This window comes from Liolophura sinensis, chromosome 8 (assembly GCF_032854445.1).
Source record: "Liolophura sinensis isolate JHLJ2023 chromosome 8, CUHK_Ljap_v2, whole genome shotgun sequence".
Taxonomy (NCBI): domain Eukaryota; kingdom Metazoa; phylum Mollusca; class Polyplacophora; order Chitonida; family Chitonidae; genus Liolophura; species Liolophura sinensis.
This window is the reverse complement of record NC_088302.1, coordinates 26,730,229-26,748,172: the sequence shown is the minus strand read 5'-3', so window position 1 is coordinate 26,748,172 and position 17,944 is coordinate 26,730,229. Positions and strand designations below refer to the sequence as shown.

At 39.2% G+C, this 17,944-nt stretch overlaps 1 protein-coding gene across 1 annotated transcript in view; it reads left to right on the top strand.

Annotated features, from left to right (window-relative positions):
- LOC135473108 (neuronal acetylcholine receptor subunit alpha-10-like) overlaps nt 1–17,944 on the top strand; it is an 80,509-nt gene that overhangs the window by 29,962 nt on the left and 32,603 nt on the right. The window contains exon 2 of the mRNA XM_064752927.1: nt 2,534–2,624. Within this exon, the coding sequence (XP_064608997.1) occupies nt 2,546–2,624 (79 nt within the window). The 5' untranslated portion in view covers nt 2,534–2,545. The remainder of the gene's footprint in view (nt 1–2,533; nt 2,625–17,944) is intronic.

The window sequence follows — 17,944 nt, the reverse complement described above, 5'->3', positions numbered from 1 at the left end:
ACCAGATAAGTACCAGATGACCAGCTTGTCATTTGGCCAGGCAGAGGTGACACATATGAAAAATGTATTATTACACAAGTATTTAAGGGACAAATGTAGAAAAGTGTCTCGATGGCACACATGAAATCACAGAATGAAAGACAAAATGGCCCATAATAGGCCTATAATACTTTACTTCCTGTCCCTAACATGTGCGTACCTGGCCACATGCCCCCATTAATTTTCCATAAGCGGCAATGTTCGCTGTAGATCAGCCCCAAACATTCCGTGGCCAATAAGCTTTGGTGCATACCTGGCCCAGCCTGTGAAAAAGAAGTCATTAAAATCTTGACATAGGTTGATCGTCAAAATCTGGACCTTTCTAATGTGGCAACTGGGAGAGGTGCCTAGCATCGCCAAAGGGACGTCACTCGCAGCCTCATCACCACCTATCTCCTTGTGCCCTCTCGACCAGAATTTCAAACTTTCTGCGGTAAAACTCATATGTGCCCAAAGCTTAGACAATTTCCAGCATTTTGATACCAAGCATGCACCTGTACACCAAAAACTGCAAGCTGGCAGCAAGAAGACTCTACACCCAAAAAATACACAGAATTACATTCGTCCTTCCCGAAAAACGGAAGTTGTAATGGGGGTCTGTGTCCTATCACACCGGCCAACTTTTTTTCAAAATCAATAATTTTTGCACCACATAACTCCTGCCCCCTCTCAACCTCACACACAAAGTTAGGGCTTGATACATGCAAAAACTTTGGAGTAGGGGGAATTTAACTTGGGGTAACCCTATCTTGGAAATGTGTCTGTTTGTCCGCTCTCAAGTACAAAGTTTAAAGCTCTGTAGTCCCTCCAGAAAGCCCACTGAATTTTGCACCATGAGCCTTTTACGTTCGCGTGGCCGTGGTGGTTAACACGCCAGAGTGGCGCAATAACCCAGGAGCCTGTAACCAATGCGGTCGCTGTGAGGTTAAGTCCAGCTCATGCTGGCTTCCTCTCTGGTCGTACGTGAGAAAACCTGCCTACAACCTACGGATGGCCGTGGGTTCCTCTCACCAAAATGCTGGCCGCAGTTGTATTAGTGAAATATTCTTCAGTACGGCGTAAAACATCAATCAAGTAAATAATTAGCATAAATAAATATTAGATTTCGTGGAACTGTCGTTTACCCATCTAATTGCTATTATTCATTTATTTATTTGATTGGTGTTTTACGCCGTACTCAAGAATATTTCACTTATACGACGGCGGCCAGTATTATGGTGGGTGGAAACGGGGCAGAGCCCGGGCGGGGGGGAACCCAAGACCATCCGCGGGATGCTGGCAGACCTTCCCATGTACGGCCGGAGAGGAAGCCAACATGAGCTGGACTTGAACTCTCAGCGACAGCATTGGTGAGGAACTTCATGGTCATTACGCTACGCTAACGAGCTAACCAACTGAGCCACGGAGGCCCCCAATTTGCTATTAATATGCCTGTAAAAATGACTAAATATTTATGGGCACACTGCTCGATATCATTAGCAGACAAACTTATCTGTAGCTTGCGCATCCTATAGTCTATTTCTTTTAGACAGTCGCTTATATTATAAAACCATTCATACTCGCTGCCAAATTGACTTTAGCCTGTGACACATAACAACACAAGCTGTGCACCTTGGTGTGTTGGAAGTTCATATTCTTGCACAGAAAATGAAGTTAGAACTCATTTTGTAATCCATAATGTTAAAGTACATAACTTCGCTTTCGATGGCAAAAACTCATTTTCACGGGTGACATCATAATTATTAAAAAACAGTGGTATGCTAGGCTATGGCCGGAGTTCAATATGTTTCAATATGAGTAACAGCAATTACCTAAACTGCTATCTATTCTAATTTAAACTGTGTTTCTAGCAATGCCATATTTTATATTGTTCACGTGTTTTAGTAAAATATAACCTTCACAGATAAACGATACATATATGCAACATGGAGAACGGAGGTCATGGAACAGAGCGTAGATCTGTACATTGAACAAAGTCAGTAAATGTATTAGGCCAGAGAAGCCCACAAATCTAGTTTTTGAAAAATAATCTGTTACATTTTATCTTGTTAAATGCCCTCGAGGAGTAGAGAAATGTAATAATGGTGTTTTTGTGCGCGGCTTAGTGCGCTTCCCATAAACTGTTTAACATGCTTCCAATGGTTGTGCTCGTATGTAAGGAAGCACCAGCCTACCAGTGGAATTATCTGTTCTAAACACTGAATAAAGACAGAATTGAATCACAAACAGTAAGAGATTTCATTTCTACAACAACAGTGAGCTATATCAGTGATGGAATCGTGAAGAAACCCGGAGAAACATACTGACGCTAGGCTACAGCGCATTCTGTGCGATTCATCCACTTGACCACAATGATTTGTGGTCTTTAACGAAGCAGACTGGCAGGCAGCGGACGCCCATTCCCTGTTTCTCGAAATAAATCTCGGTGAATTTTAACTTGTATGTAGGGTATAACTTCACTGTCTAACAGAGATTCACCGCTTTGTTGTTTCAGGAGGGATTGTGCATGATGAACACTGCTGCCCTTCTCGTTGACGTCCTCTATCTAACCACCGTGTATTTCTCACTCAGCGTCCATGGCAGCGGTAAGATTCATTCTCAACTTCGCATGTTTTATTCCACTATGTCAAAATTATTTTTTTCTCCTTTGTACAGGAAAGTATGTGGTCCTCTCAGGATTCTGTCCAGACGAAAATAGTTAATGGATGGATATGGGCAACCCGGTGTTTTACTGAAACCGATATGATGCATAGACATCATGTGACGCACATTCAGCGCCAGTTTGGCCTCGTTTATCGGTTTTGTACCCTCATAATACTGTTTGGGGCGATTTCCTTTAACAGGCTAAATTTGAAGGCTTTCGAGTTGCGCTCTTGGCCGTAATCACCATTTCGATTAGATTTGGATTAGAAAGTTATTGATAAAAAGCAATTACCTTTATTGATTGGGTTATACTGGTACAAAAGACCAGGGCCGAAATGAAAACCAAGTGTTACGGTAACTTGTTAATTAATCAAGAAATATAGTCCTGTTCGATAACGACTCATTTGCCCTGTACAAAGATCGAGGAACGTGTTTTCTCAAGTAGTATGAAGGGAGCCCAGTAAAGCCAACATCGCATACAGCTCTGCATGTTCTATTGATGTCAACAACCTATAGTGCCAGACCTCCCAAGGCACACTCAGTAACGTTCTCTACGTAAAAATGTTAACAAAACACGTTCCCAGTTTGTAATCCGTAGCTGGTGGATGTCCAGCATTATACTATTAAGTAATGTTTGAATACCGGTTGGAGAATCGCTATATATAGCGTAAGACTGCTAAATAACGTTTGATCCAATTCTTCATGGATGAATAGAATCATCCTATTACATAACGTTTCATCAAAACATGATAGATGGCAAGTGTTATCCTGTTACGTAACGTTTCGCCAGTGCTTGATGGATGACGAGAGTTATCCTGTTAATTAATGCTTAACGATTAGGAAAGCTAAAACTATGACAAGAAGTAACGTATGCGTTTTGCATACGTACATGTAGTTGGTCGATCAAGGGAGCAATCCTGTTAAATTGAAAAAATAAAAATACTAACTTAGATATTTTGACTAAACAAAAACAGTCAAGTTTTTGAGTTATGAGCACTGCTTTTTTGCCAACTACATATAGATGTCAGTGACGTCACAAATGTTTTTCATCCGTAATAACATATTTAATCCCGATACCAGAATAAATCTTTTAGATGCAAGTCATTTCAGTCATTTCATCCGAAGGTGAAATTAAAGAGGAGATGGCTTCACTTCTCTGACACCCACCATTACCAAAACGGCCCATTAAACCAATTATAGAATTCCTGCAAATAAATTATATTCTATTCAGAAATGTATTGGGGGTAACTGGGGAAATTTCATATATTTAACCCGCAGATCTTCACACACGCTGATATAAAAGCTTCTGCCTTATGGCAAAAGGCAATTAATCTCCTCATCTGAAAGACCGCTCAAACAGCATTACGGGAACCTCTGACTGTTTATTGCCCACGAAACTCTACGAAAGTAGGGCGAGAATATTCCCGGTCCGAGTATGGGATTGAAAATATACCATTTGGTTCCTGATGAACTGAATTTTTTTTTCTATTCAACCATCGAAAGGAGTAGGTGATATCACACGGTGATAAGCGACATTACGCTCCGATTTAAAAGCAATCACTATTTCGTGTACAAACGTATTTTGGCCTTTTTAAAGTTTACCCTTCCATCAGAAATGGCATGGCTTAGAACGGCGGGATGGTGGATGCTCGGCATTTATGTCTTGATTTCAGGGTACCACCTTGTCATTGTGACAGTCATTGTATTTATGGCCGTATTAAATGTGTTTATGATGGTCGTTATTCTAGGTTAAATGCCTGCCTTGGGCTTGATGAACTATGGACTAATGTATATCATCCTATCGTGTTTTGTCAATCCGGCATTCTTACCCTCACCTCGTTAACTCGCACGAGTTCAGATGTACATATTTGCTGACCCTCAAACTGTGGCAGTTATGAAGCCGATATGATAGTACTTCTCGACACTGTTGATAGAAGCAAAAAGGGTGAATGGGCTCCGTTTGTTTCTGGATAGTAAAATGAATATGCTTTGCAATTTCGGGTGGTTTCCAGCCAGTTGATAACATATATACTGAACAGCAAAAGAACACAGTCCATTTCTTTCAAGATTAAGACAAACCGCGTTGCTCGAATTACTTACGTTTGTGTATTAAAAAACTTTTCAGGTTTTAGGCGTGTACACAAATCGTGTAACGTCTCCTTATGGAATCCGCAAGGGTGTGAAGGAATGCCGGAAGCAGTGGCATTCACTGAAATACTAACTCGTGGTATAACTACACCATTGTGATTAGCTGTGCCGTCAATAATCCGACAGTCAGTTTTGCCTCAAACGCGTTTATAAGGACCAATATTCGAGGAAAAGAGATGGCCATCGACAAATGTTCTTCGGAGTTAGACACGGCATGGACGTCCGTGTTGAACCAGGAGTCAAGAATGTGTAGCCAACATGTTTTCAAAATAAGGAAACAGTGTTATCGAGTCAAAATTAGTCCCATATATATGGTAGTCCACACTGGTTGTCTTACCTTGAACTAAAACTTGTTCTGTTGCTGCTTTAGTTCGGTTCCCTGGATGAGTGCCCAGTCCCAGAAGAGTGGATTTTACGCTGAAGTTGTCAGTCTTGAATGTGTGGTACGAAGACAACCAGCAACAATTAGGAATATGACATTCAATCAGTTTGGCAACATTGGTCATTGAGTTACTACCTCGCAGCATTCCAAAGGCCTATCCTGTCTGCAGTGTCGGACATCCGCTCATCATTTGTACAAAATGTCCACACTGCGCGAATGCTGAAATCTTTAGTAACATAGCCCTGTATAAAGGAATCTTTGCGTGATTATCCACGCTTTTCACTCAGAGCCGTACATGTAAGTACATATTTCACGGTTTTGCTTCACTTGGTTGCGTTCGTGTGAATGTTCACTGTCGACATTAACTTCATCTAAAATCATTACGCCATTCACCATCTCTCAAGAAAATGGAAATGCTTATCAACATTTTTTTTTACATTAATGTAAGCTTTTAAACCACATTTGTGAGGTGAGAATTAAAGCGTGTGTTAAGCACTTGTGCACTTAATGTCCAATTTTCTTCAGCCTAGTTTTATTTCTGGCTACAACGAGATTGCTGATAGAGATGGAACGATTATTAGTCGTTTATTGTGTATGTTTAGAGAAATAGAAAAAAATAACAAATCTGTAAGGGTTCCTCACAGAAATGTTAATCAGTATATATACTGGCCTACTGGCATCAATCATTCAGTCTCTATACACATTAAGTTTAAAAAATACAATCGTGTCGCATCTACGTGGATGAATTGCTCTCCATAGTTTGCCTTGCTCTAATCATAATAATCCAGTAAAGCACGGCCAAAAAATAAGGCCAAAACAGTTTTGATTGCTTCATGTGAAATGACCAAGCTTTGTTGAAAATTCATGCACCCCCATTATTTTTGGACAGAACATATAACTTCGTTATATAGACATACAGCCACATGAAGAATTACACGTCACCACATTACTCTACTTGTACTTCATTGCAAACTCATGCTATGATTAATATTTAAGGAAGTCTCGTACCGCTGAAATAAAATAACTAATTAAAAGAATGACATTAATGGATGTAGGTATGAGTTTGTTTTCAAAGACTCGTCAGTTAAGGCATAGAAAACAGTTCTGAGTTAAGAACTCTTAAAAACATTTGAAGATCCATTCCGAAATGATATCTAAGGCTGTTCGTGGTAGCTTAACATCGTACCTTATACAACATAATAGTTGATGCTGTGTAATACACATCTGACAAATGTGACAAATGACTGAATACAAATCTGAATACAGTCAAATAATCGTGTTCATTTGTCCAGTTCACGACAGAAACATAATCAGAAATTTATAAGCATATTTACACTTCCAATCACCTTATTTCTACCAACTGTATCTCAGAAGCTATACTAATCCCAGTCTTGCCGTCGTATTATTCTACAATACTAACCAAAAAAACAAGGAAGAAACTGAGGTGAAACCACTTGACATAAACAGATCAGACGTTTGCGATAACGTTCAATACATTGTCTGTTTGCCTTCAAATTAGGTTTAGGATTACTTATTTTAAATATTGCTAGTCGAAGGTATAAATTAATCAGTCTGTTTTCACATGCACTCTTCATCTTGGTCTGAAGAGTGGGCCATGAGAACTTAAGGTTGATTAGCCTGCTAAGGCCACAAATGTGGGGATTCCAGTATGTCACTTCAGGCTAGCGTTATCTCCCTTAGTTCAGCTCTGATCCTATTCTGTTCTGACAGGCAATGGCAAAATGCAGCAGAGCTGACAATAAACTGACAAGCTTGACAAATAAAGTAAGCTGTGATAAAAAGTCTTTCGGAATAAACCTTTTTTTGCTACCCATAATGTAAACTTGGTGAAACTGTCGAAGTTTTTTTTTGTGTGTGTGAAAAATCACCCAGTTCGATCGATTAAGGAGTTCTTTGTGGTAGAGTATGACCTTTCCTGTTTGTTGAAAGAAAGAGTTAAGACCTTTGGGCAGAGAAAGAAGATATTTATCAACTTGGTCAGTAATTTTTACAATACTATATTGCCGTGTGAAATAAAGTACAGTAACAGAGACACACTGGTGCCATTTTGTTTACTCCAAAGGGCTCTAGACAGTTATTGGCTTTATTGATAAATGAAAATATCTGTTTTCCCCCATAAGTTACACATAAGAAAAATTATTAACCTCCACGACTTTTAGTTATTTATCCACTATATGACAAATAATAATTATTGGTGGAATTATAGACAAAGAAAGAAACAAAGCAGAAATGTAGACAATTTACCGAGATGGATTCAAATTCAGATGGTCCGGGAACAATTGCATTACGCAGCATTATGTGTGGCGAGCTAGTTAACTATAGTAAGTGTAGCACAAGTAGGGATCTATCGGAGATGCAGATGTGTTAATATTGTCATGTTGTTATCTCATTAATCCTGGCCGAGATTGATAGAGTATAATGCTAGGGCAATATGATCCGACGCCGGATAATGCCATTACAATATTTCTAGCCTGTCATCAGAACACAGGAATTAAAACTCGCTGGTGTAACTGGCGGTCACGTTAGTGCCTCTCAGTGGTGGTTAAGCTGACTTTAAGCATCGTTGGTGACGAATGCAGCCTGTTGCAGTGATATAGATGTCCTTTCACTGACAGCAGCGTGATTTGGTGCGGGATTTATTTCATTTTTAGCAAATGGCCCACATTACAAGCTCCAGTAAATCAGCATTCCTGAGTACCTCTCTTCCACTGTTATTGCCCTATAAATGTCCAGGGTTATGTGACACTCTAGTGCCTTTGGTCAAGCTCCTCACACCGAATCTCTCATCCACATACATGCAGAACGCTGATCAGACTCAGCCTCTTGTCTGTACAACACTTTCATCACTCAAAAGCTCTTATCCATACAGAAGGCGGGAGATCTCGGAATCAAACCTAGGTCGAGTCATAGCGACTTTGAAACTGGTACTTGTTGTTGCCTCTCTTAGCGCTTAGCACTGAGAGGTTGGAGCAAGGAAACAGGACTGGTTTGCATGGACTCGCCCTGCCACAAGAAAGTTCAATATATATACATATTCTCTTCCATAAAAGATCCTTGTCCCGCTTAAGCCATTATCTATGCAGCATGTTCTTCATACACATGTACTTATATGTACCACATGTTCATCATACACAAACTCTTATATGTACCACATGTTCATCATACACATGCCCTGATATGTACCACATTTTCATCATACACATGCACTTATATGCACCACATGTTCATCATTCACATGCCCTTCTATGTACAACGTGTTCATCATACACATGCACTTATATGAACCACATGTTCATTGCACACAAGCCCTTATATGTGCCACGTGTTCATCATACACATGCTCTTATATGTGCCACATGTTCATCATACACAAGCTCTTATATGTGCCACATGTTCATCACTTGCTCGTATATGTACCACATGTTCATCACATACAAGCTCTTATATGTACCACATGTTCATCATACACATGCGCTTATATTTACCACATGTTCATCGCACACAAGCCTTTATATGTACCACATGTTCATCACATGCTCTTATATGTACCACATGTTCATCATACACAAGCTTTTATATGTACCATATGTTCATCGCACATAAGCCTTTATATGTACCACATGTTCATCACATGCTCTTATATGTACCACATGTTCATCATATACAAGCTCTTATATGTACCACATGTTCATCATACACATGCTCTTATATGTACCGCATGTTCATCGCACACAAGCCTTTATATGTACCACATGTTCATCATACACATGCTCTTATATGTACCATATGTTCATCGCACACCAGCCCTTACATGTGCCACATGTTCATCATACACATGCTCTTATATGTATCACATGTTCATCATACACAAGTTCTTATATGTACCATATGTTCATCGCACACAAGCCCTTATATGTGCCACATGTTCGTCTTACAGATGCACTTATATGTGCCATATGTTCATCATATACAATCTCTTATATGTGCCACATGTTCATCATACATAAGCTCTTATATGTACCACATGCTCGTCACACACAAGTTCTTGTGTGTATCACATGTTTATCACACACAGAATCCTGCATGTAGCACATGTTTATCACATACATGATCTTGTATGTACCACATGTTTATTATACACATGATTTTGTATGTTCCACATGTTTATCACATACATGATCTTGTATGTACCACGTGTTTATTATACACAGGATTTTGTATGTACCACATGTTTATCACATACATGATCTTGTATGTACCACATGTTTATTATACACGGGATTTTGTATGTACCACATGTTTATCACACACAGGATCTTGTATGTACCACATGTTTATCACACAAAGGATCTTGTTCATACTGCTTTGTAGTCATACACAAGCTCTTTGTCCAAACGGCTCGATTATTAGACACAAGCTCTTGTCCACATGATTCGATTATCACACATATAAATAAATGCACCATATTCACCACACATCAGATCCTGTCAATACTGGTATAACACACACTTCCTTCTTCCAGTAAAAATATCGACCGTCTGTTAACAGAATGTACTCTTTTACAGTCAAACTTTAATTCGTATCAATCTGAGTGGGCATTAATCAGCGCCATTTTTTAAACTGTCTGTTGACGAAATCAGAAAATTAGGAATGTCAGAAATGTGTATCCGGGGCACTTGGCCTAGTTACCCTTCAAATACATGTAGCTCGTATGAAATGGCCCTAGCCCCCAAACGAAGATTATGGGTTCACGGGAAATGTAGAAAGTTATGCCATTTCATATTTTGGGCATATTTTAATAACCCTTCATTATGCTTATCTTCTGTCAATGGTCGAAAATGACGTCATCGGTGAACTTACGGAAGAAAAGAAAGTTGAGAGATGTATATTTATGTGTTAGTGTAAATCCCAAAATGCACATTAAGAAAAGAAAAAAGAAACGTTCTATGTATCCTTAAAAGCCAGGTGGCTAACAGGGGAAAGCAGACTTCAAATTTTCCATGTTTAAGTAGCTTAACTCTGTCCATGTGAGCGAGGTAAAAGATCTGATATGCATACAAAGATATTTATCTAGCTGATAGTAAGTTTGTTGCCAATGTCGAACTCAAAATTAGTCAAGATCAGCTCGGATGATCCGGCCTCCAGATACCTGTTGGTGTCTTGACAAATTCATGTTATTTAACTGTAGCCAAATTACAAAGAACACACTCTTGTCACCTGATTGTATTTAATGAGTAAACTTGGCATTAAGAATACTTCGGTTTAAATTTTGGAACTAAGGGCTTCATAAGTCATCCATGTTAATGAGATCGGGCTTATTTATTGACACCAGAACAGGAAATACAGCTCACAAAGCACTAATTACAGGCCAAGTTTTGGATAACACCCGAACTCATTCTTTAAGATAACACTTGTCATTGCTGATTTTTCTTTTCCCTGAAAAAATCGAAAGAATGTCGGTAGTATGTGGTTTTCAATTATGCCAAATTCTGCTGGGACAATTGAAGTTAACCAAATAAAGGGAGATAAACTCGTTTGCCAAGCTTTCCTGAACTCCCTAAGGCTCCGTAAACATCTACGATTGATTGTGACCTAAGAAAGCTGTATGAGGCGTATCGATCTGAATACGCTAGACCAGCCTAGGACACAGCACGGCACGGCAGTGTATGCATATGTACCCTCTTTCAACTGTGAGCTTATTTCAACCCTGCGAAATGCTCGCGTTTGGAACAAAAGCAATTTTAATCGATTCTAGAGAGTCAATAAAGTGTAAACAGGGTGTGACAGAGGTTAGCAGTGCGTTAGTCTTTTCTTGCACATTGCACACACTTTTAAACTGCAAATTCAAAGCAGTCGCATCCGTACCACTCTTTCCAACATATATTCAGAAATGTCCTGTCTGTTTTATCTGGCACAGCAGCTCTCAAGCCAAGCAGACTATATGTAATCTATTTGAGCCAAACGGACTATATGTAGTCTATTTTACTCAAACGGACTATATGTAGTCTATTTTACCCAAACGGACTTCATGTAGTCTGTTTTACACAAACGGACTATATGTAGTATATTTTACACAAACCGGACTATATGTAGTCTATTTTACCCAAACGGACCACATGTAGTGTATTTTACACAAACGGACTATATGTAGTCTATGTTAGCCAAACGGATTATATGTAGTCTATGTTAGCCAAACGGACTATATGTAACCTATTTTAGCCAAACGGACTATATGTAGTCTATGTTAGCCAAACGGACTAAATGTAGTCTATTTTTCCCAAACGGACTACATGTAGTCTATTTTACACAAACGGACCATATGTAGTCTATGTTAGCCAAACGGATTATATGTAGTCTATTTTAGCCAAACGGACCATATGTAATCTATTTTAGCCAAACGGGACTATATGTAATCTATTTTACACAAACAGACTATATGTAGTCTATTTTACCCAAACGGACTATATGTAGTCTATTTTACACAAACGGACTATATGTAGTCTATTTTACCCAAACGGACTATATGTAGTCTATTTTACACAAACGGACTATATGTAGTCTATTTTACCCAAACGGACTATATGTAATCCATGTTATCATAAAATGAATAATAATATCCACATGAGTGAGAATCAAATCCTTTGTCGATATGTTTTTTGAATTTCAGTTAGATACAAGCGGAATACGACGGATGTATAATGGTAGAGAGCAAATTACTCCGGCAATGCAGTAACTATAGAGTATTTTTTTTACTTCCATAGGCAAAATCTGAAAGAAAAATGAAATTCGGCCAGTCAGCCTTTTTGTGTCTATTTTTTTCAGTGGGATTCTCAAAGGCTCACATGTTCGTTATTAGCTGATACTTAATTGGCTGATGCCTACAGTATAAAACATTTACAACAGACGTTAGACAATAGATTTTAGTCTTGCCGTAAATATTGGTAAAAAGTTCTTGGATGAAAACCTCGAGCTGTAAACCGTCTTTGTTTATTCGTGAAAACATATATTCTGTGTACTCCGTTCGCGTATTTCAAACCATTTAATTATACAAGATGACGGCAAAAGTACATTAGATAAAAGAGAAGCAGTATACCATCTTACTCTCTGCTGTCCCTTTTTCCATCCACATCGTGACATCCTATATCACATCATCATTTGGTGATGGTATTAAAAAGGCCAAATGTATATGCTACAGGACAACACGATAATGTAAACTTCTCATAGGATACGTGTTGCCCTTGTTTGTGCAAAAAGTAGAGACACCGAATGTTTCGCCAGCAGCCTGTGGAAGGTCTTTATTCCCACCATAATGCTGGGCGTTGTCGTATTAGTGAAATATTCTTTAGAACGGCGCGAAACACCAATCTGATAAATAAATAAATAAATAAATAAATAAATAAATAACCCACATCATTACTTGATAATAGAGTTAGAAAGGTCACGTTTACTTGGAACAAATCAGATCATAACGACAGTGGTACAGCAGTGTGTACCCATGCAGTGTTAAACCATGGCCAGCTGCTGGAGACAATGGCAAGAATATGGTGCTCGTAGTATTTAATGCGGAGGTTTGGTGGTGTGAAAAGCATCCGTTTCACCCCTGTGGATACCATCAGTGCTAACTCTTAAGTAACCCTCCCTTCCATTCGAACTGAGGACGGTTTAATCAGATCAACTAACGCTCAATTTTCCTCTCTTAATTCGTTTTGGTAATTTTGCCCCGACTGGAATCCATTGGCTGAGTGAACATTGGCTTGTGGATCAGGTAAAGCATGTGCACGTAGCTATTGTTTATGATGACAGATCAGCAGGAGATTAAGCTTTTCTGCCTGCAGCTGTAACCACCCTGCCTCGCTGATGCAGATGATTGCTACACCACCCGCCATCCTAAATTCCCACGTGTGATTTTCTTTCGAACACTGGGTAGTTTTCCCCTCGACTTCTCGCCATTCACGACGTCATACGTGAATCTTTGCACTGTCGCATGGAATGATTTAGATGACTTCCTATTGATTTTGCTTAAAATTTTAGCGTCTCCTTTGCTAGATGTAAAAACAGGTTGCTGGTAATCTCTTGCATAAATTGCCAAGGTCACTTTATCACAAAATCGCGCGGATAAAGGTGTGGATTCTCTTGTGGTTTCAAGCCCAGTATTGCTCTTGGGTGCTAGCACTATTACAAACGGACTTTTGTGTAGAAATTTTGGTAGAAAGTCGTCTCAGCAGTTTTTGGCCGAGTAAGTTAACAGATAACAGCGAGTTGAGAATCAATTAACTGTTGAGAAACAGTTATTCAAAAACCAAAAAAAGAGAGAAAAAAATATCCAAAACACCATGGTGCCTACAGCTGATTTTTGCAGTTGTTCAAATAAGAACTTTTAAAATATGTACAAGTCTTAAAAAGTACAAGAGTAATACCATTTGCGATCATCGAGTGCGCAAGACCATACCACAAGTGTAAATTATAACAGTGATATACTACACTGTAGGGGTTTGTGCTACCCTACTCGTCATGCGCGGATAAGATTCTCTTTAGTCTACCTTAACCTAGCCTAATACCATTACAACTCAAAAATTTGCTTCAGGACAAATACGTGATGTTTTGTTAATAAACAGCTCTTGCCAGTACATATACATGTAGCTGCGTACTAGAGGATATTCATGAAAGACTTCAGTAAAAGTTGGTTTCACAAATGACCAGCTTAGTTTGCTAGAGTGGTGTATAATGAGTCTGAAAATGTTCCCCAAAGAGGAAACATTGTTAGCAATGGGTTTTAGGGTTTTAAAATTCTGAAAAGTTCCCTTTAGATGTTATTCCCGTACAATAATTAAAAAAGATGTCAATGTGTATGGCTTTTAATCAACCTGTGTCTTGGGACGATATATTTCACTTCAACATTATGGCCAATTCCTTGACTGATGGGGTATACTGTGTTATACCCCACAGCGCATGTCATACTGTAACACTCGTCACAGCAGAGGTTGTACTTGTATGCATCCGCCTTCAACTGTAATTGGTGCCCCCCATGCTTTCCGTGGTCAGCACGCCAGGGGGGCGCAATGACCCAGGATCCTCTCACCAATGCAGTCGTTCTGAGTTTAGGATATGATGGCTTCCGCTTGCCGCGACCGGCCCGGATAGCACAGTTGGTAGAGCGTCCGCTTCGGGACCGGTAGATCCAGGATCAATCCTTGATCGAGTCACACCTAAGACTTTAAAAGAGGAAGTTGTAACTTCCTCGCTTGGCGTTCAGCATGAAGGGGATAGTGCAACGACTGGTTGACCCGTATCAGTATAATGGCTCGGGCGGGGCGGCTTACTTGTCTCAGTGAAGCAGCACTAAATAAAAGAGCGGTGGAAATCCGTCCTGCAACAAGGAGGCACATTACACGTACATGGACCCTAATGATTCCTTCGTCGTCATATGACTGAAAAATTGTTGAGTACGACGTTAAACCCCAAGCACTCACTCACTCACTCTCCAGCCACACGTAGGAGGGTCTTCTGCCAGCAACATGCGGATGGTCGTAAGTTTCCCCAGGGGTCTGCCCGGTTTCCTCCTACCATAATGCTTGCTGCCGTCGTATAAATGAAATATTCTTGAGTACGGCGTAAACATCAATCAAGTAAATAAACAAATCAAATGCGATTGTTCCCAGTACAAAAATATCAAATGCTGATCGGAAAATTGTATCTAACTGTAGCAGTTTGGGGAAATGATAATAGTTTTTCGTTTTCCCAAGTATAGGAATGATCCCGTTGAACAACTTCGCGAAATCGCGGAGACTACTATCACACAAGATTACATTCTCCTTCCTGGAGATTCCCGCTGGGCTATTTCCCGTTGTTATTTGCGGTTTGAGGTTAGCGGACTTGTAAATGAAATGAATAATAAAGATCGAAGTCTTAGTCCATGTCTGCGTTCACACACAGCTTCCGTTGTCCAGCGGTAAGGCTGATCTACATGGAAAAGAATGGAGCATTTCAGATCAGTTTAGTGTGCCTTGCATGGAGCGTGATATTGTTTCTGGTCTTCGCATTCCTCACTGGCAGTGTATTCCGCTGACAAGACACTTTTATGAGGTTTCCAGAAACCGCGAAAGTGTCTGGGATGAACATTGCACTTATTTCCACAGAAAGAAGCTGTGGATAGTTGATGGCATTCTGTTATCTAGTTCTATGAGCATGTTTTCATTATGCTACCTCGTATATCCAGCGAGACAAACAATGGTTAAACTTCTGTTCTGTCGCCCTAATTGTGCGCCCGCGTCTGCTGTTAAAAAATACATGGAGCAGAAGATGCCATCACTATTATAGGTTATTTCAATACAGCATACAAAATTATGCCATCTTATTTAACTGCGATTTAATTTAACATCTTTGGACAAACAAGGTCATTAAGCACATATAACCACCCCTTTAAGCACTCGTTAACTGCCCTAGAAACATCCTTACACAACCGTCCGAACTTATCTTAATAGCAGCGGTGTTTTCATTATTTTCTCTGTCAAGAAGGTTTAAAGACTTAATGACCAACCATTTCGTTTTGCAGAAAAGGAAGTTTTAATACAGCTTTGGGTATAATAATTTTACATAGTTCTTCTCTACAAGGAAAAGGCGGTTTATTACAAGAGGATACGTTGAGGGACACAAGGCTACATATTGGCAGATATAAACTATCATCGCCATTAATATTCACAGTACAAAAATTCATAGAACGAATCAGGCAAAACTGCCATTATGCATATTTCCATGAAACTACTTGATGTTAGACCGAAAACTGAGCAAATAATAGGCCTACATAATTCCTTTATCAATGTTCATCTCGTGTTCATCTCTTTGCAAAACCTGCAGAATAGTGATGATAAGATACAATGAAATATCACAGAATAAAGCCATAAAACCAGGTTTGCTAAATATATAAATTTTAATTTAATTTAATTCTTTATTTATTTAACAAGGATTTCTGACAGCCCAATGGCTCCACGGCGATCTCCTCACGTTTAAGGAAGCGACGCAATAATATGTCTAACGTTTTTAACAGCATGTACCGTTCTTCTAGTATCAATACAGACAAATTTGGAATTTCATGAAAATCAGTAAATTTTCAACCACGTACATTTAGATAAGTCAGGGAAGTGGGAAAGGAGGACTTGATTGGAACCAACGTTTCCTACAAGTGTTTCTGAGTTCTGCGTCCGTGAGTTTGGCTAAAGCTAAATGGCATATCAACTGAATTATTTAGTATGTCCACAATACTTTGGTCGGCACATCGTGATGTGTGCAAGGCGTTTTTGTCATGAGACGAGAGGAATAATGGTGGAGACGAGGCTAAACCTCAATCAAACAATCGAATAAACTCATTCTGCATATATATGTCAACTGAAAACAGTCCCTGTAGTTAGCTTTGTGTCCGAGAACACTCTTTAGTATCACTGAACCATATATCGGTGTATATAAGAATGTAGATTTTCAGACATCCAGGTTAGTATACTATAAAGATAACACTATAAAACTGTTCTACTGGAAAATGTATATTATTTACTGATGTTGCTGCGACAACCTATCGACAACCATGAAATAAAATGTTGTAGAAAACACATGCAGGGATTCGTATATTGGTGAAACACAGCAGCCACTAAGTAATTGTGTTAAACAACATCAAAAACCGGCATCTATTGGCTATGATTCTGCTGTGTTCCAACATACGTAATTCAGGTCGCAGTTTTAATGGAGATAACGTCAATATAATATCTAAAGAGCCCCATTGGTTTGAGAGACGGGTTAAGGAAGCCATTTTCGTAAAGGTTAAAAATCCCACTCTCAACCACAATGGAGAACTCAGGTTTAACTAATCACACACCTGGGACCCAGTATTGAAAAAATGGTAATTAGCTCTTGTGTATGTATCCCAACATGGTAAAATTTGCTTACTCATGTAAAACTGTATTATATTCAAATTCTGTCATTATATACCAGGTCCAGTTGTCTCATTGTTTTAAACTTGTATAGACCGACTGTATACTTAAACCGAGAACGTGAACTGTGTTCACCATGAAACTTATACATACTGGTTTGTTCACCTTGTTTTTGTATAAATAGGAATTCTTTTTGTTTAACACCTTACTCTGCTGAAGGCGATAGGTTGTCGCCCGGTAAGTCAGTAAATAATCAGTAACTATTGGGTAGAACAGTTTTATAGTGTTATCTTTTATATCGGTGTAAACTTATAGATGTGTAGTATTGCCCAGAACACAATGCCAAACATAGCAGCTGTGACGCCACGCCCAGTTAAATAACTGAATCTGGATGTACTGGTCGTGATCTGTTTTGTGATAAGTTACAAGGCAGAATATTGCCAACTCGTCTTTCAAACCTGTCATTGCCGTCTGGGGATTATTAGAATAAGCGGTAAGACTCGGCCTTTCTTTTAATTCAGCTTACAGTGTCTCTTTATGTGGGAGTCATTGGAAACGTTGCCGTACAATAGATTCTTATGCGTATATCATTTTCTCTCTCTTTCTCCCCTTCTCTCCAGATAAAATATCAACGAAATTATTTTTTCCGGTAAGAACAGTTTTCAACCTGTGTATTGTAACTCTTCTCTGCTGAAAACCGATGGTTGGCCTCCTAGCTGATCTTCTGTGGGAATGTGTGTTCCAGAGTACCACTCAGAAGGAGGAGAAAATTGTGTTTGTAATTACTGGCCGC